We start from the raw sequence: 20,443 nt of genomic DNA, 5'->3' as shown, positions 1-20,443 counted from the left end.
TCTAGGCAAGCCTGGGCAACTTAGGAGTCCTCCCCCATCTCAAAAGATCAAAGGGGTTGGGGTATAACTCAGTGGTGGAGCACTTACCTCCATGTGCAAGGCAAGGGTAGAATAGAATCACTCTGCATCAATTCTGTTCCTAGGATTGCCCCCACTCCAAATGTGTGTATATATATGTGTGTGTGTGTGTATGAAAATTTTATAATAATTTAAGAGCAACTAATTTAACAGAGTAATACAATTTAGAACCCTCTTTTTCCTTTCCTTTCTTTGTATTCCCTGAAGTAATTGATACCTCAGCAAAAGCACAGAAATAGAATTAGATTTTATACTTTAGTGGCCATGACATTTAAAAAGGACAGTTTGGCTGGGGATAGCTCAGTTGGTAGAGGGTTTGCCTCACACACACAGGGCTCTGGGTTCAATTCCCAGCACCAATAAAAAGGACAATTTTTCTTTTTCACTGTAAACTCTCCCTCCTACCCCTTCTTAAGGGGCACTTAACCACTGAGCTATATCCTCAGTCCTTTTAATTTTTTTATTTTGAAACAGGGTCTTACTAAGTTGCTGAGGCTGGCTTGAACTTGTGATCCTCCTGCCTCAACCTCCTAAATTGCTGAGATTACAGGCATGTGCCCAGCCATAAATTGCTTTCTTTTTAACTGTAATATTGTGAACTTTTACCATCTTACCACAGGATGTATTGGTTGTTCTTTTCCTCCTTAACATCTTTCAGTCAATTCTGTTTCAAAACACTATTGTATTGCAGTGTGCCCAGGAATATAAGCGTCTTCCTGAATCTCTTTATCCACATACTTATAATCCCAAAATGAGCCTGGATATCAGTACCGTGCAAGATGGCAGACTTTGTAACAGCCGAGTGCCCTCAGCTGTCTCTGCAGCAGAGGATGAAGAGGTAGGTGTGCACAGTACATCCCACTCTAAGCTGTATATGTAATCATAGATTGCTGTGGAACCTTATCCAGTGGCTTCATTTGAGCAATTATAATTTCTCTCTTTAAACAGCCAGATCATTTGCCTGTAGAAGAAAATGGTACAGAAAACATGACCACCAGTAATGAAGAATCAGCACTGTCAGATGGAAATGAAAAGAATGATTCTAAAGGAGGTAAAGCTTTTTAAATTACAAAAAGAAAAGGTTAAAAATACATATGTTTGACACAGTTGTTTTTTGTTACTGAATACTGGCAAAGCATGTTTGTGTGTGTATTTGAAGATTAAGTCAAGATTCTATGCCATTTGATGAAGTTTAAGTGATTTAAGAGTGAGACTTGTGGAATGGAACCAGGTATTTTACAGAGTCAGTGTGATATAATTGTTCCATTAAACATAGGAAGAGTTGTTTGTTTTCCTTTCTTGTCCTGGGGATTGAACACAGGGACACTACCAGTGAACTACATCCCCAGCCCTTCTTGTTTTTTAGTTGGCGACAGGGTCTCACTAAATTGCCGAGGCTGGCCTTAAACTTGGAATCCTCTTATCTCAGCCTCCACAGTTGGTGGGATTACAGGCAATTGATGATTTTTTAAAAATTTGTGCTTTATCAGAAGCAGTGTCATATGCGTGTATAACCAGTGACTCAGGAGACTGAGGCAGGAGGATCACAAATTTGAGGCTAGCTTTAACAATTTAGCAAGGCCCTAAGCAACTTAGACCTTGTCTTTAAAAAGTAAAAAGTAGTGGGAATATAGCTCAGTGGTAAAGCATCTCAAGTTCAGTCCCCAGTAACCCCCCAAAAATGCTCTTTGGTTCAAGTTTTTTCAGTGACTTCCAAACAGTTTTATTACGTGTACAGTATACTTGACATATGATTTTAAAGGTCTGGAAGAGTTTATCCTGCCCTTGTTTCCTTTTGTTACCAGTTTTGGTTTGTTTGTTTTTTGGTACTGGGATTTAAACTCACTCAAACACTGAGCCATATCCCCAGCCCTAGTTTGTATTTTATTTAGAGACAGGGTCTCACTGAGTTGCTTAGCCCCTCGCCATTTCTGAGGTTGGCTTTGAACTCGAGATCTTCCTGTCTCAGCCTCTTGAGCCACTGCGATTATAGGCATGTGCCCCGTGCACGGCTTGGTACTAGTTTCTTATGTATTCTTCTAGTGCTGTTTTCTGCATGCGTATACAATTATAAATAAATAAATAAATATATGTGTGTGTGTGTGTGTGTGTGTGTGTGTGTGTGTGTTTTCTTTCTCTCACTTTTTAAAATGCATAAGTTTGGACTATTCCACATGCTTTTCTTTTTGTTTAATGGTTCACCTTAGGGCCTTGTTATCTTAGTACAGGTATATCTTGGAGATATTGCAGGCTTGGCTCCAGACTCCTGAAATAACCAAATGTTTCAATAAAGTGAGCAAATGGACTTTTTTGTTTCTCAGTACTTATGAAAGTTATGTTTACATTATATTGAAATCTGTAAACTGTGCAAAAGCATTATGTCTTTTAAAAAACAATGTGTTGGGGCTGGGGCCGTAGCTCAGCAGCAGAGCACTTGCCTGCACTTGCCTAGCATGTGTGAGGCACTAGGTTTGATCCTCAGCACCACCACATAAAAATAAGCAAATAAAATTAAAGGCATTCTGTCCATCCACACAACTGCAAAAAATTTAAAAAACAAAAACAGTGTGTACTCTATAATTTAAAAATACATTATTGCAAAAAATGCTACTGATCATCTGAATCTTTGGCAAGATATAATCTTGTTGAGAGAAGGTCTTGCCTCTGATGATGCTCTGGATGGTGGTGGCTAAAGCTCTGGTTGACTCTGGCAATCTCTTAAAATAACACAGCAGTGAAGTTTGCCATAATGATTTTTTTGTTTGTTTTTGTTTTTTGTTTTGTTTCATGAAATATTTCTCTGTAACATGATGTTTTTGATTCCTTTTTACCCAGAGTAGAACTTCTTCAGAACTGGAGCCAGTCTTCCCAATGTTCACATCACCAGAGTAGATTTCATCTCAGGAAGCTACTTCTTTGATCATTCATGAGAAGCAACTCCTCATCCATTAAAGTTTTATAATAAGATCATAGCAATTCAGACCCATCTTTAGGCTCTACTTCTAATTCTGGTTCTTTCTGGATCTAGACAGAATATTGTGGGATGTGATAGATAGGGAAATTGACCTTGACTGGTGTACTTGTTTGTTTCAAGTTCTCACACAGACCTTGGAGATGAGAGAAAATTTCCAAAAGCAACTGCAGGAGATCATGTCTGCCACCTCCATCGTGAAACCCCAGGGACAGAGGACTTCCCTTTCAAGAAGTGGCTGTAACAGTGCCTCCTCAACCCCTGACAGCACGCGTTCCGCTCGAAGTGGACGAAGTAGAGTCCTAGAGGCGCTGAGGTGTGTGCCTGTCATTGAGGGCAGAAAGATTTGGTGACTTGAGAGAAAGGGAGGTCCTCATTTAGGTACCTGGTGACTCATGAAAGAGTTAAGCTAATTTTGCCTTTTTGTTTTAAAATTAGTGATAAAGCAGAAGTTTAGAAAATCAAGACCAATAAAAGAATTGTATTTCTAGTCCTGTTTATCACAAATGTGTCATATTCTGTTATCTGTTGGCTTTGGCTTCTGCTGCCTAGGTTTTTCTCCTTCCTTCCTAGTGTTCCCCTCTTTCCCTTCCTCACTCGAAGCAATTTAAGAATTGAGAATTCTTATTTGAAGGCAGGAAGCCAGCACAGAGGTTAGTCCCAGCAAGCACTGGCTTCAGGGAGACCACAATTAATGCTTTTTATTGCCTCCCCTAAGACAGAAATGACTTTTAAGTTCAGTTTGAAAGTGGAATCACTAGGCAGTCAGTCTCCTCTTTAGTATTAAACAGTATTAAATGTTTTCTGTTGGTTGGTTTTGGTTTGGGGTTTTTGTTTTGTTTCATTTTGCTTTTTGGTGGTAGTCCTGGGATCAAACCCAGGGCTTCATCATTTATGTCACACAATCATTCTACCATTGATCTACACCTCTAGCCCTAAATAGTTATTTCTTATTAGAGCTTTGTGTGTGCCGTGGGGAGTGGGTACCAGTGCATTGAACCCAGGGATGCTTAACCACTAAGCCACATCCCTGCCCCCTTTAAAAAATTTTTTTTGGATTTTTTATTTAGGGTCTTCCAAAGTTGCTTAGTCTTTGGTAATTTGCTGAGGCTGGCTTTGAACTTGCAATCCTCCTGCCTTAGCCTCCTGAGCTGCTGGGCTTACAGGTGTGAGCCACCATGCCCAGCTCTTTATCAGAGCTATGCTTGCAATTTCTACTCCTTATGAATTTGTTTTCTAGAAAGGTGATTGTAGTTCTTAGGGCAGTTCTATTTAAATTCAGTAGCATAGCTAACCTTTTCCAGATAGAGCAAAAATCTGTAACTGTAGGATGAATGTTATGGAATTGTATTATCTAATTGATTAATGAAACTATTCATTTATCTTATACTATTTATTTCATGAGGCCAAGTCTTTAAATAATGAATAAATGGCTTTTTAATATACTGCAGATCATGTTTTGTCATTAAGCAAACCCAAATCCTATGCCAAGTCAGTAAATAAATATACTCTGAATAAAAAGCTGTCTTCTTTGTTTTTGAGGCAAAGGGACTTTGGGGATACTATGTTTGGATAAACTGTTTTTACTGAGAATATATATGTATGAAAAATGTAGCTAGGATTCTGTTTACTCTCAGATGGAATGATTATGATTTTACCATAAAATGTGCTTTATAATTTAGTAAATGGTTGGTCTGCCTTCTACTCTGGGAAGTTTGATCAAAATACCTTCTTAGGAGGCAACCTTTATAGTAAGCTTCCCATTTAATTATAGTTCCTATAATTTCAATTTTTAAAAGTACATTTGTTAGCTTAGAGATAGAGTGCTTGCCTGGCACGCATGAGGCCTGGGGTTTGGTTTCCTGCACTGCAAAACTGTTAAGCAGAGTAACCAGTTTTCTATACATGACCATGTTTCCTTAACCTATATAATTAAGAGAAATCCCATGTTCAAATATAGTAATCATTTTTTTAATTAAAAAAAATTCTTACTATTGAAATTGCCTTTGACATTTGTATCTATAGGTATTTGGTCAAAATATGTGTTTAAATTTCTGGTAGAAACATTTAAAAAGAAAAAAGAATTTCCCTAGGCTCATTTTTTCAGTAACTATTATCAAGTGCCTGTCTGATGCTTGAGGGTGGTCACATAATGTGAACCACAGTGTTATAATCTCAGGGAGTTTGTGTTTTGGATTTTGTTTTTTGACTATTCATTATTTAAAATTGTCACTTTTATTTTGTAGGCAGTCTCGACAGATAGTACCTGATGTCAACACAGAGCCCTCCCAAAATGAACAGATCATTTGGGATGACCCTACGGCAAGAGAGGAGAGAGCAAGGCTTGCCAGCAATTTGCAATGGCCTAGTTGTCCCACACAGTACTCTGAGCTTCAGGTTGACATTAAAAATTTGGAGGATTCTTCTTTTCAAGAGCCTTTACGTGGTTCAGAAATTGCTGAACAGGGTAAAGCATTTTTCTTCTTTGAGCTTTACCTTGAAAATGAAATGCTTCCTATCATCTTTCCCTTTTCTTTTTCATACACTATGACCATGTCCCTAAACTAGACTTGTTGATTTGTCTCTGCCTGTGATTTTCTTCAAATGTAAAATTGCTTTCATTTTATGAATTTGGGTTGCATTTTACTGATGTAAGTTTAGTATTTAAAGAAAGGGTTGGAGAAACCCAGATAATACATACGCCCTTTAAAGCATTAATTGCATTTATTTATAAGATCTAGAAATAGGATATTTTCTTTTGCATGTACTTTTTACATTGCAGAGTTTGTGTTTAATCTGATTTCAGCCAAGGCAGAGGAAAAGTGTGTTGGGCAGTATCACATTACAGCATTTTATTGCCCTCAGCTGTCAGTGATCCTGGAAATGGACATGGGACTGAAGCCCCCAAACACCCCAACTCTGAAGAACTGGAAACTCCAACAAAAGACAGTCACCTGATCCCTACTCCTCAAGCCCCAAGCATCGCCTTCCCTCTAGCCAATCCACCTGTGGCCCCACACCCTGGAGAAAAGGTAGGTTGATCCTATTGTAGTGACATGGTTTTTGGATTTTGCTGTTGTGTTATAGTAGGAATTTATTGATATCGATATCAAAGGTTCATCAAATGGTGAAAACTGCATTTTATTGCATTGTACTGTTTGTGTATTTGATAACTTGGAAGACTAAGAACAATGTCAATGTAAGAATAACTGTATCTGATAATTTTTGTTAATTTTTTCTAAAATAAAATTCTTATATTCCAGATTATAGCGACAGAGGAGAGTCGTGAAGAATTAAAAAAATACATATTTCAGCTGTCGTCACTGAACCCTCAGGAACGTATTGATTATTGTCATCTGATTGAAAAACTAGGTACCAATATTTAAATTAAAACTATCCCATTATAATTACCTTAGTTGGAAGTCAGATGTTGTCAATATTGATATCATGATGTAGAAGTTGAGAAAAAGTATGGGTAGTCTGTTGGAGGCTATAGGTGAGCATTAGAGCTTTGATTTTATTAACTGATCTGAATCTAAAGTCACTAGATCATGGGCCTAAAGGTTTAAATTGAAACCAACACTTAAGAATCTGCACTAGAGCATTTATTGATGAAAACTTGGACAAAATCAATTAAATTACAGGCCTACAGTATAAATAAAACCACACTGAGGTGAAGTTGAAAGTGTAACATCGAGTGAAGACTTCTTGCCCCGAGTTTCCCCCCTGGTTGTTGGGCTGCCCATCTGACATCTGGAAGCAGTCCAGGAGAGGAACCTGGTGTGTTATAGCAGCACACTGGGAATATAGCATGAACCCACATGTCATTTTATATTTTCTAGTAGCCACACTTAAAAAATAAAATGAAACAGTAGAGATTAAATGTAATTTTATTTGCACTAGTATATGTGAAATAGTGTCATTTAGCATGTAATGAAATGTTTTACATTTTTTATATTAAAGCTTTGATGTACATTTTACATTTTAATAAGAGAACTTAGTCTGACAGCTTGACATGGAAAGAGAACATTAAGAAATACTGAGGGTGCTGGGGATGTGGCTCAGTTGGTAGTGCGCTCGCCTGGCATGCATGGGGTGCTGGGTTCGATCCTCAGCACCACATAAAAATAAAATAAAGATGTTGTGTCCACCCAAAACTAAAAAAAAAAAAAAAATATTAAAAGAAAATTCTCTCTTTAAAAAAAAAAAAGAGAGAAATACTCTTCTCTGTGCCTTCACTTTCTGAAACTCTGCCAACTCACATGGCATCATAGTAAAACTCTGCCAACTCACAGAGTTAAAAAAAGAAATAAATAAATACTGGGGATAGGAAAATAGTTTAGTGTGGTAGAGCACATGCCCAGCTAGATTCCCCAGCATTGCAGAAAGAAGATTGAAGTAAGGATGGTGAGGTTTTGATAATTTTAGAACCTAGGTGGCTAATGTGTGTGTATTAATTTTACTATTTTAACTGCTTTTGCATTCAAATTTTTATAGTGAATTTCAATATATATATATTAATGTCAGAGTTGTGTGAATTAAATAGTTGAGTGCATTTTATTTATAAATTTTTATGTAGAGTTGAGATTACATTTTTTCCTAGAAAGAAGAATAAAAATGCAAACAATTTCTCTTCACAAAGGTGGGCTGGTGATAGAGAAGCAGTGCTTTGATCCCAGCTGTACACACATTGTTGTGGGGCAGCCACTTCGAAATGAGAAGTATTTGGCCTCCGTGGCAGCTGGGAAGTGGGTGCTTCATCGTTCCTACCTGGAAGCATGCAGGACTGCAGGACACTTCGTGCAGGTGTGTATATTCATGTTCTTGTGAAGATTTGTTTTTCTTGAATATCTTAAGGTTTCAGTTGGGTGCTATGTTATGTGCCTGTAATTCCAGTGACTTGGAGGCTGAGGCAGGAGGGTCTCAAATTAGAGGCCAGCTTCAGCAATTTAGCAGTACCCTTTTTAAAAATAAAAAGAGCTGAGGATGTGGCTTAGTGGTAGAGCAGCCCTGGGTTCAGTCCTCAGGCCAGGGTCAGGGGTAGAGATCCCAGTATATACATCAACCATACACGTAATTAAAATAACCACATGTGAGCCAGGCGTGCTGGCACATACCTGTAATCTCAGCAATTTGGGAAACTGAGGTAGGATCACCACAAGTTCAAGACCAGTTTAAGCAACTCAGCAAGACCTTATCAAAAAATAAAAAGGCCTAGTGATGTAGCTCAGTTAGAGTGCCTCTTGGTTCAGTCCCCAGGACCAGAAGAGAGAAAGAACACCACGCATGGCCAGTTAGATTGTATCACCTTTATGAGGTTTTTGGTAACAAAGCAAAAAAAGAAAAAAGATACTATACAGCCATATTCAGTTTATTTTGTTTGTTTGATACTGGGGATTGAACCCAGGGGCACTGTACCACTGAGCCACGTTCCCAGCCTTATTTATTTTTTTGAGACATGGCCTTGCTAAGTTGCTGAGGCTACCTTTGAACTCTGATCTTCCTGCCTTAGTCTCCTGAGTTGCTAGAATTACAAGCATGCAACACCACATCTAGCTTTATTCACTTTTGAATTATTTAATTTGAATGTCATTTTTTTTCTTTTGAAATAAAATAAGAAAGTTTTAAGATTATTTCATTGTAAGTTTTTATCTTTATTACTTGCCCATTAAACTAATTATTGAAAACTGGCCATCACCATAGCATCTACTATGTAGTTTTTGAAGTTTTCAATAAGAGCCTCTTAGGGATCTTTTCTACAGACAGATAATCAAGTTCTCATTACATGCTCCTCTGAGACTATCCTTGTACAAAGTAACTCTTACATCAAGTGAAGCCCAATAACCTAAATATTGCCAATTGCCAAGGTGTAGTTATGTTTCTTAGAAATGAGTGCAATATCTTTTCTGATTTTATTAAAAGCTAGGATACATTTGACTCAAGAGTATTTACCTACCCCCTGCTCACAAAATATTTACTTAACTGTTCTCTGTATTTATAATAATTCAGATGGGCTGGGAATGTAACTCGGTGGTAGGACACTTTCTTAGCATGTAGAAGATCCTGGGTTCAATCCCTAGTACCACCAAAAGAAGAAGGAGGGGAAGAAAAAAAACAGATTATAACAATTCAGTGTTTAGCTTTAATCTTCGCTGATTGAAGGCTTCTTGGGGTCAGAAACACATGTCCTGTCTGCAGCACAGACTCCCTGGGCTTAGGAGCTCAAAAGTATATTGGATTCATTCTCTAGGAAGAAGACTATGAATGGGGAAGTAGTTCCATACTCGATGTTTTGACTGGCATCAGTGTACAGCAACGGAGACTAGCACTCGCAGCAATGAGATGGAGGAAAAAAATCCAGCAAAGACAAGAATCGGGCATCGTGGAGGTATTAGCATATATGATACCAGTGGCTTGGGAGGCTGAGGCAGAGGGATGACAAGGTCTTGGCCAGCCTTAGCAATTTAGTGAGATCCTGTCTCAAAAAGTGAAAGGACTTGGATTGTGGTTCAGTGGTAGAGCGCCGCTGAGTTCAATCCCATGTATGTATATAATTATATAGGTAATGTAAAGGGCATTCAATCATGTGGCTTCTTTTTTTAAGGGTATATGCATGCTTAACTAAATAATAATCCTACTTCTTTTATTCCTTGATATGTTTGTTTGGTTTGGAAATTCTAAACTGCACTTAATGTATATTTCTAGTGTTTCTAATTATGTTTGACAGTAAGATACATATCTTGAAAGCTCTTTTAAAAGTAATTTATACTGGGCATGGTGGCATCTACCTGTAATCCCAGATGCCCAGGAAGCTTAGGAGGGAGGATCCCAAGTTGGAGGCCAGCCTGGGCAGCATAGAAAGACCCAGAATGAAAATAAAATTTAGAAAGGACTGGAGATAAAATCAGTGATTGAGCACTTGTTTAGCATGCACAAAGACCTGGGCTCAGCTCAAATGTCTACTGAGGAATGTGCCAGAGATTATCACGTTGTGGCAAAAGTAAAGGTCATGAAATTACTTGCTAGCTGGGCTCAGTGGCACATGCCTACAATCCCAGTGACTTCACAGGCTGAGACAGGATCCACAAGTTCAAGGCCAACTAGCAAATAAGCAAGGCCCTAATCAACTTAGTGAGACCCTGTTTCAAAATAAAAAGGACTGAGGATGTGGCTCAGTGGTAAAGTGCCTGTGGTTTAATCCCTAAGGCATCCCCCCCCCCAAATTTTATTTCCTGACTTAAAATTTCCTGACTTAAAACAGTCTACAGATAAAATCATACATTATCAGTATTATTTTGTTATTTTCTAAATCATTTCAACACTGATGAATAGTTTTTGTTTACAGGGAGCATTCAGTGGTTGGAAGGTTATCTTACATGTTGACCAATCCCGAGAAGCAGGATTTAAGCGTCTTCTTCAGTCTGGAGGAGCAAAGGTTTGTTTCACATCAATTTACTAAGTGTCTTACATGAATTATTATCCATTCATGCTTGCTGTGATCAATTCTTCATTTCCTCTATTTTTCAGATTGGTAATGCTTAAGTATATATTATCTGTTTGAATTGCTTGGGAACACTGGTAGATTAAGTTTCTTTTTGTTTTTTTCATTAGGTGCTACCTGGTCATTCTGTTCCTTTATTTAAAGAGGCCACACATCTCTTTTCTGACTTAAATAAACAGAAACCAGATGACTCAGGAATTAATATAGCAGAAGCTGCTGCCCAGAATGTGTACTGCTTAAGAACAGAATACATTGCTGATTATCTTATGCAGGTTGGTGACATTGTGTCCTTGATTTTCTCATTAGCAAAGATATGCTTATCTGTACCTCAGATCCTTTGGCTTGTTATTAATGGAAGATCAATCTTCTGCTCTTCTTGATTTAGCCTCCTCCAGTCTTGTTCTGTTTTTTATAATGACACATAAACATTTAGCATGAGAGTTAAATATGACAAGGTCATACAAATCTAGTGTGCTTTCAAATACTGGGATATAAAGAAAGTAGAAATTGATTTAGGAATCCAAGGAAAATCGTTTATCCAAGGTCCTTCTTAGTTTTCTTGACCTTTGTGTTGATTTTCAGTAAATACCTATGTTAGATATGGTAATAATTAGGCATTTGCTATCTGGAGGGCAGATTTTGTGTTCAGAATCAGCTTATACTGTGTAAGATTTAAATGGGCAAAGAAAAATCTTCCTGACAGTAGAGTGCCTGTAAGTCCGCCAGGAATCAACAAGGACGGATAAAATCCTAAATGTCTTTATTACAAAGTCTTTAGAATAGGTTGGCATAGAAATAAGGGGAACCAAAACAGCCTGCTTCGTGATCTTGCTGCTTGGGTATGGGGGTTGCTCAGGGTTTAACAGCAGGAATGCTTGAAGCCCTTGTTATAAAGTGGATATACTGATTAGGAATTAGTAACCATTAATAACACTCCTGGAGCAACTTGTAAAGAGACTTTTAAAGATTGCTTAGTGTAACAAGCCTCAGAGTTTGAGACCATCCTGGGCAATGTGAGACGCTGTATTTTAAAAAGAAAAGGTCAATTTACTGAGACATGTGAGGTTATAAAAATTTATATAATGAGGGAAAATGACGGGGGTTAGGAAGATATAGAGAGCTAAAGCTAGGGTCTTATTTGAGTTATTAACCTGGAGAAGGACATCTGAGTTGTTTTGTTTTGGACTACCATAAATAGAGCTGCTGTTTTTCATGTGAATATGTTTTCATTTGACTGTGACACATGCCCAAGATGTTTCCAGAAGATTCATATTGTTTTACATTCTCATCAGCAATGTAAGTGATCCAGTTTCTGTCTTCAAGATTTAGTGTTGTCTCTATTTTTTTCTCTTAGCCATTTCAGTATCTTACTGTGGTTTTAATTTGTGTATCTCACATGGCTAATGAAGTCCAACATCTTTTGGCATACTTATTTGCATGTTTACATAGTCTTCATTAAAATATCTGTTCATATCTTTTGCCCATTTTCTGTTTTTCGTTTTGTTTCTAGTATTGGGGACTGAACCCAGGGCTTTGTGCACACTGGGCAAACACTCTACCACTCAGCTGTTACATCCCCAGCCTCCTTTGCCCGTTTTCTAATTGAATTGTTTTTATTTTTGAGCACTAAGGGTTTCTTGTTTTAGATGATAGTCTTTAATTGCATATGTGGTTTGTGAATATTTTCTCCCAGCTTATTTATCTTCTTAGAAGAGACTTTTGCAGAGACAGAGAGGTTTTCTTTGGCTTTGTGGTATGGAATGGATCCCAGGGCCTCATGCATGTGAAGTAAATTTATTGGCCACTGAGCTCCCTCCTCTGCCAAAGAGTTTATATTTTGATGAGGTCTGATTTGTCAATATTTTATGGATTGTGATTTTCATATCAAGCCTTTACCTAGCTTTAGGTCTTAAAAGATTGTTTTGTTTCTTCCTAAAAGTCTTCGTGTCTATGATCCATTTTAAGCTAATTGCTACATAAGATGTGAAGTTTAGGTCAAAGTTTGTTCTGGGATTTCTTTCTTCTAAGACTGTGCAGTGGCTCCAATTGTCATTTGTTCAAAGAACCTTCTCTCCTCTGTTGAGTTCCTTTTGTACCTTTGTCATAGAGTCTGTTGGGCATACTTGTGTATGTCTGTTTCTGGTTTCACTGATCTGTGTCTTCCCCTCTGTGGTGGTCTGCTGCTGTGATCCTACAACTCTTATTTTGTTAGCCCTGATATCAGGCAGTGATAGCTTCTACTTACTCCTCTTTTTAAAGATTGTTTTAGCTAATTTAGGTGCCTTTACATTTTTCTTTCTTCAGTTGTACCTTTTTTCCATAAATTTTTAAAATAAGCTTGTTTATACTCATAAAAAATTTTAATGGGAATTGCATTCATTAGTATTGATCTCTTTAAGTGTGTTTTGAGTCTTCCATCCGTGAACATGGCCTATTAATTTAGTTCCTTGATTTTTCATGAACACTTTGTTAATAAGTATTTCATTTTTGTTATGTTTTCTTGAGAATGAATTATGTTCTGCTTCTACATATGTAGAATAATTCTGAATCTATCCTGCACATTGTGAATAAGTTTAGAAACTGCATTCTGCTGTAGCCCTCTGAAAACTACTGTTTTTATTTAGCAGGCAGTTTACTAGACTGACATAAAGCAGCCGCAGCTTAAATCTCAGTTCAGTGTCTTTGGTCAGCACACACATGACATGATTTAGAGGTCAAGTGAAGATTTGCGCAGGGTTCCTCCCTGAACTGGGTCCCCCGCTTGTTGTTTTTTTCTGGGATTTCCCACCTTACTTTCCAGGGGGTGTGGTTCTCATTGTGTCTTTCTTCAAGCCTTTTTTTTTTTTAATTTTAGCCAGGCTGCACAACAGTCTGGGGCCCTCTCCTCAAAGTCATAAAAAAAGAGAGAAAAATGTTCCATACTATTTATTCTTCTAAATGTCAGCTCTTCTTGATTTGTTTATTCTCCAGTTTTCTGGTAGTTGCCTTTAATATATTTTAGTCAGAATTTATAGTTGTTATACATGGAATGACCACCAATTTTATGGAGCTTTATTTTCAGGTTACCCAGTCAAAAATTGATGTTATTACACTTAGAATAAAGGAAGAAATCTTTTCTTCAGTATTGTAAAATGGCTGTGAAGGAGAAGAATGTGTGGGTTTGAGAAGGGAAGGAACTCTGTAGCTTTGCCACTTTCTTGTTAAGTAACATTGGTTGTCTTATTTAACTTTTTAAATTGGTTTGTAAAATGGGAATATAGAGAGGATGTTATGCTAAGCTTAACAACTTGTGTCATGATAGCTATTGAGCATGTAATCCCCATGAAGATCTGAACAGGGATTCTTCCTCTACCTGAGCTGTACTCTCATTTTTCTGATAAAAGTGTATGCTTATCCAGCATACCATAAGAGACAGGTTTTTGCAAGAACCTAGGAAAGAATAAGCATTTTCCTTTTTAAGCTTTTCTCCTCAAAAGGCAGAGTGAGGAGTCTATGACTTGATTACCTAAAAGTTTGAGATCTTGGGGAGAAAAAAAGAAAAACATTTCCTTTGCTCTTATAGGAATCTCCTCCTCCTGTGGAAAATTACTGTCTACCAGGAGCTGTTGCATTTCTTCAGAATAATAAGGAGCCTGCACCACTGTCACCACAGAAGAGGAGAGCTGCTGCGGAGAAGAGCAAGGTCAAACGACCTCGAATACACTAGTCTGCCCCTTAGTTACCAAACAGGAAATGTATATTAATTGAAAAGCCTGAATGTTGCTGTGATGGATTGTGTAGCAATTTGAAGACATGTACCTACCTGAAGAATTTTGCTTCCGAATGTAAAGATGATCCCGCATGAAGTTTTTAACACCTGAAATTTTAATCACTGAAATATCGTTTTTTAATGAAAAGTTCCTGAAATAACAGCAAGAAAATACAACTCCTCAGCTGGCTTGTTAAACCTCGTGGATGTGTGCAAAAGGCTTTTGTTTATTCTTCTTGTAAATATATGAGGCTGTAGCTCGGTGGGAATTTTAGCAAGGTGATGGATTTTGCTTCAGAATGTCTCCCTTGATTTGTAAAAAGAGTTATCAATTGGGCCTTTTCATGTTTTCCCTGATTTTTATCTTCTTATCATTTTACCTCTTTTTAACAGAAGCCTGAGCACAAGGTTTAACGAAGAAACTGGGGCTTTAAACTTCTGTGTGTGTGTGTGTGTATATATATATATATATATATATATATGTATATGTATATGTATGTGTGTACAGATCTCCATGATGTTTGCCAAGTTTGGGCACCAAAACTTGGAAAATGTGACAATAAAGAATAAAAATAGTGACTCAAATTAGTATTAAGATGTGTTCAGTTAGCTCTGTTAAGACACTAAAAGGGTTGTAAAACTTAGCTTAAAAATTAAATTGCTAATTACATTTCTGATTTTTGTTATTTATGCAGAATTTTGTTCTATTAGATTGGGAAAAAAAAACCCTTCTGCTGAAACTTAAACTGCATTAGCTGTTACGATGCTAGACCAGAACACCAAATGTTATATGCATTAGCACCACCTTCTAACTAGAAAAACACCTCATCTTGTCATAGAACAAATGAGAAAGGACTGTAATTTTGATGTTAACTATTTGTTTCTTAATGAGTCTTTGAAAGGGAAACTCAAACAGCAAAGGGGAAGAGTCTCAACTTGGACATGAACCCCTTTTGTGTTTATCAGAGGAGGAAGGAGTTGTGTCCCTGCCCCTTAAGTTTTGAGTTTCAGCACAGTTGACAAGGAGCTGGCATCTTAATGTAAACTATACTCCTGCCTTGCTCCAAAACCACATGGGCCTAGTTTTATCAGAACCATTTTTAAGTTAGCTAAATCACTTTATAGATTGTAGGGGGGTTTTTTTGTGTGTGTTTTGGTTTGGTTTGGTTTTAGTTGTAGTTGGACACAATACCTTTATTTATTTATTTTTATGTGGTGCTGAGGATCGAACCCAGTGCCTCACACACTAGGCAAGCACTCTACCACTGAGCTACAGCCCCAACCCCTGTACTAAGTTTTGGAATCGATATTCTTGAGGAGGCAGTTGAGCCTCCCTCCCACCCCCGCCCCTGCTGCTGCCATCTTGGTTGTGGTACTCATGCTCTATCACTAAGCTACATCCCAAACCTGAACTTTTTTTTTTTTAGAGACAGAGAGAATTTTTTATTTATCTTTTTTAGTCTTTTGGCGGACACAACATCTTTGTATGTGGTGCTGAGGATCAAGCCTGGGCCGCATGCATGCCAGGCGAGCTCCTTACTGCTTGAGCCACATCCCCAGCCCCAAACTTGAACTTCTTGATGATCACACTGTTTCTTTCCATTCCAGATAAAATTACCTAATCTACTCTTTCTGCAAAAACAGTGTACTGTTCTCTTGTTTACATCTGACACAGCTGAGGCTCCAGACGTGGTATCTCCTCCCTAGCATCTTCCCATATCCTCCCTCATGAACCACTTCAGCTCTGGCTGTGGTTCTTTATCTGTAAATGTCCTAATGCCACCAAAAATATCCTCTCACGTGCAAGGAGTACCAAGCATAGGTAGTTGTCTGTTTTTAAAATAAAAAATGTTTATTCTTAATTTACCTTCAGAATTGCTACAGAATTTTAATGGGATGTTTAAATTAGCACCTTATAGTCCTCTGAATTTTTTCATGTATTAGTCTGATCTCCTCAGCATTCATTAATTCAATAACTAGGACTCACTCATTAGCCCACAAGGTAGAGCCTGGGAATCAGGAGTAAACCACCTAGAAACATGCTCTCAGCACTTAGAGATGGGAACCCTGAATGCAGACCCTACTTAATTATGCCCAGATTCAGCATTTATAGTAATGGACTGAATTGTGTCCCTCCAATGTTAATAGGTTGAAGTCAGCCCAACCTTGTGTATAGCTAAAGCCTTGAAGGAAATAATTAAAGTTAAATGAGGTCAGAGGGTGGGACCCTAGTCCAGCAGGATTAGTGTCCTCATAAGAGAGGGGGACATGGTGGCACATGCCCATAATCCCAGCTACTCGGGAGGCTGACGCAAGAGGATCATAGTATCAAGGCCACCTTGAGCAATTTAGCTAGACCCTGTGTTAAAATTTTAAAGGGCTGGGAATACAGCTTGGTGGTAAAGTGCCCTGATACTAAGGGCATGAGAGTTTAGAACTCTCCTGCCACCATCACCCCAACTCCCACCTGCAAGTACACCAGAAACTTAGGACAGGGACAGGCAGACATCCATGTTAGAAAAAAGGCCTGCCCAGATACCAGCCTTGCCAGCTCCTTGATTTCAGGTTTCTAATTTTCAGAACTGAGAAAGTAAATTGCTTTTTAAGCCAACTACCCTGTGGACTTGCATTATGGCAGGCTCAGCAAACTACATAACAGTGCACCACATCCTGGGAAGGATGCAGGCACGGGTTTGTATGTTCCTTTTGAGGTTAGAGCCGTCATAAAGCTAGATTCTAGACATGTGACTCCCCACCCCAATATGCCACAAATCCATGCCTATTATTTCACAGGCCTCTCGCCTGGAGGTTTTTAAATACACAGTTTGCTGATGTTACAGAGAGAACAAATATCTTGTTTTGTGGACTGGGTCTTTGTATTATTTATCCCCAAATCTTTCAAAAATGTAAAAACCCGGCTGGGGTTGTGGATCAATGGTGGAGTGCTTTTCTAGCATGCATAAGGCACTGGATTCAATCCTCAGCACCACATTAGGTAAATAAAGGTATTGTGTCCATCTACAATTTAAAAAAATTTTTTAAACATGTAAAAGCCATTCTTAACTTGAGGCTTTGCAAAAATAGGCATTGGGCCACTTTTCTTTCTCCCTAAGAATATTCTTAAATTTAGATGGGTCAACAAGCAAGGAACACAGTGTTTTTGTTTTTTATACCAGGAATTGAACCCGGAGATACTGAACCACGTCCTTTTTTTTTTTTTTTTTAATTTTGCAACAGGATCTCAGTTGCTTAGGATCTTGCTAAACTGCTGAGGCAGGCTTTGAACTTTCAATCCTCCTACCTCAGCCTCCTGAGCCACTGGTATTATAGGCATATGCTACTATGCCTGGCCCAACTGTTTTGCTGCCACACTATGATTAGTATTAACCACTTGGCAGAACAATTTCAAGCTTAGCATTTGAGGATCTGTAATGAAAACTGCTTTAAATTTGAGGTGTCTACTGGAGGAAGGAACCTTGGTACAGATCTATTTAGGCATTTTCAAGTCAAAATGTTCAAATTTAAAGCAATAGAAGGAGCCAATCGCAGTGACACACACCTGAATCCCAGCAACTTGGGAGGCTGAGGCAGGAGGATCACAAGTTTGAGGCCAGCCTCAGCAATTTACCAAGTTACTAAATAACTCAGTGAGACCCTGTCTCAAAATAGAAAGGTCTGGGGTTGTAGCTCAGTGTGTGTGTGTGTGTGTGTGTGTATTTTAGGTGGACACAATTTTTATTTTTATGCGGTGCTGAGGATCAAACCCGGTGCCTCATGCGTGCAAGGCAAACACTCTACCACTGAGCCTCAACCCCAACCCCAAAAACACAAATTCTAATAATAAAAGAATATTGAATATTCAACCTTAAAAAGAAAATCCTGGGGGCACATCTGTAATCCCAGCAACTCAGGAAACTGATGCAGAAGGATCCCAAGTTTGAGGCCAGCCTCAGTAACTTAGTGAGGCCCTGTCTGAAAATAAAAGGGCTGGGGATGTGGTTCAGTGGTTAAGTGCCCCTGGATTCAATCCCCAGTACCAAAAATAAAATAATAATAATAATAAAAGAAAAAAAGAAACTAAGGGCTGGGGATATAGCTCAGTTGATACAGTGCTTGCTTTGCATGTACAGGCCATGGGTTCAATCCCTAGCACCACCAAAAAAAAAAAAAAAAAGAAACTAATAAAATCTAGCAATTACCTTCCTATGTCAGAATGAACCTCCTTTCAAGACGACAGCTGAGGAAAAAGTTCTCTTTACAGAATAATTCCAGACAACAAATGATAGCAACATATGATTTCACAACTCCAGGGATCACCAATAACTGCCCAAACTGCTGCACACAAGGCAAGCGGGGAATTTCATGTTAGATGAAGCTGATGACTCCCGAGCTTATTGCTTACTCAGGACAACCAGGTGTGTGGCCCTGAAGTGATACAACAGGAAGTAAAGAACAATACCTGTGAAATATTCTTTCACCTACACTTGTGAATCAGGCTCGAATTTGATCAAGCCTCCAAATATTACGACCCACGATCAGTCAACACTGAGGAGACAAAAAATAGAGAAACTTTTAACACTAAAAGAGGTTATTCAATTAGTAAAAGGCAACTGCTACAAAGAGATTTAACTGCTAGCCAGTGGTACACACCTGTAATCCCAGCAACTCAGGAGGCTGAGGCAGGAGGATGGAAAAAAGTTCAAGACCAGCCTCAGAAATTTACTAAGGTCCTATGCAACTTGGCAAGACCCTGTCTCAAAATTTAAAAATTAAAAGGACTGGAGATGTGGCTCAGTGTAAAGCACTCCTGGTTTCAATCCCCAGCACACACACACAAAAGTGCAGAAAGCAACTACTTCCCTAACCCTGAGAAGGGACTGGAGGGGTGGAGTCCAGAAAATTAAGGCTTCAGGCCTCAACTGGCAGCAGTAACATCCTGACAATGGAGGCAGAAAAACTTCTAGGGGTCTCAGCTGACCAAGCCTGCCACTCTAGGAATGGGGGACCTTGCAGGGGAGGGGTGGTGTGGGCTGTTTCTGAATCATGAAGGTGAGCCACTGTGGAATACAGCACGCCTGGAATAGTCCTTCGTCCAGCCCAGGTGTCTAGTGTCTCTATAGTGCCCTCTACTGACAATGTACTGATGATGGCTCCAGGTAAGGGCTGCTCTGAAATCCCACTTCCTCACTTCAATCAGAGCCTATCTCAGTGGCACAGGTAGCTAGCTAGGCATGGTTGTGCACGTCTGTAATCCCAGCACCTCAGGAGGCTGAGGTAGAAGAAGCACAGTTTGAGTCCAGCCTGGGTGAACTCTTTCTGAAAATATTTTTTTTAGTTGTTGATGGACCTTTATTTTATTCATTTATTATGTGAGGTGCTGAAAATCAAAACCAGTGCCTCACACATGCTAGGCAAGTGCTCTACCACTGAGCCACGCCCCCAGCCCCTGGATGAACTTTTAATGAGCCCCCATCTGTAAAGAAAAAAATGCTGCGGGCCCAGCTCAGTGGTAGAGCACTCCTGTTCAATCCACACGACCACCCCCAAAACACACATCAAAAAGAAGGGCACAGTAGCACCTTGCTGTAACTATAATATCCCAGAATGATCAGGTTTCCTCAGTTACTTCAGTGGAAGAAAAAGTGGGGAAATTAAAGGGAAGACTAGAAGAACTGCATCCACTGCCAACAAACCAAATTCATTCAAAACAGCACCAGGAGAGAAAAGAGAAGAGCAACACCAAATGGGCTATGTGACACTATGGAAATTTTTTTAAGGTATGAAAATGCTGATTTGGTGAAATATGGATGAAACAGAATAATCTGGGAGGCTGAGTTGCCACAAACTGTTAAGTTGGCTTAGGGAGCACAGGCGTTTACTATATACCTTGTTGAGAGCCTGGAGCCAGAACTCCGTGAACTCCACCCTGGCAAAACGCCAGGCGCCATCCTAGGAGACCAGATTCAATCTCCAGTACCACATAAGAAACTAAATCAATAAAGGTGCTGGGCAACTGGATATCCACTTGCAGAATGAACCTGGACCAACAAAATTCACACACCAGAATGACTCAAAGATCTAAACAAAAAAGCTAAAACAGACTGGACTCAAAATGGAGAATTCCATGCTTCAGACACATGGGAGA

The 20,443-nt window shown here is 38.9% G+C and overlaps 1 protein-coding gene across 3 annotated transcripts in view; it reads left to right on the top strand.

Annotated features, from left to right (window-relative positions):
• The window catches only part of Topbp1 (DNA topoisomerase II binding protein 1), a 53,074-nt gene extending 38,191 nt beyond the window's left edge, over positions 1-14,883 (top strand). For all 3 annotated transcript variants that reach the window (XM_005327023.4, XM_021727554.3, XM_021727553.3), the window contains 11 exons: positions 770-916; positions 1,027-1,129; positions 3,173-3,365; positions 5,296-5,516; positions 5,915-6,081; positions 6,313-6,421; positions 7,692-7,855; positions 9,300-9,437; positions 10,395-10,484; positions 10,661-10,822; positions 14,113-14,883. In XM_005327023.4, coding sequence (XP_005327080.1) covers positions 770-916; positions 1,027-1,129; positions 3,173-3,365; positions 5,296-5,516; positions 5,915-6,081; positions 6,313-6,421; positions 7,692-7,855; positions 9,300-9,437; positions 10,395-10,484; positions 10,661-10,822; positions 14,113-14,256 — 1,638 coding nt within the window. In that variant the 3' untranslated portion in view covers positions 14,257-14,883. The remainder of the gene's footprint in view (positions 1-769; positions 917-1,026; positions 1,130-3,172; positions 3,366-5,295; positions 5,517-5,914; positions 6,082-6,312; positions 6,422-7,691; positions 7,856-9,299; positions 9,438-10,394; positions 10,485-10,660; positions 10,823-14,112) is intronic.
• The last annotated feature ends 5,560 nt before the right edge of the window (positions 14,884-20,443 follow it).

The sequence above is a fragment of the Ictidomys tridecemlineatus genome, chromosome 3 (genome assembly GCF_052094955.1).
Source record: "Ictidomys tridecemlineatus isolate mIctTri1 chromosome 3, mIctTri1.hap1, whole genome shotgun sequence".
Classification (NCBI taxonomy): Eukaryota; Metazoa; Chordata; class Mammalia; order Rodentia; family Sciuridae; genus Ictidomys; species Ictidomys tridecemlineatus.
Note: the sequence above shows the minus strand (reverse complement) of the source record. Positions and strands in the feature narration are given on the sequence as shown.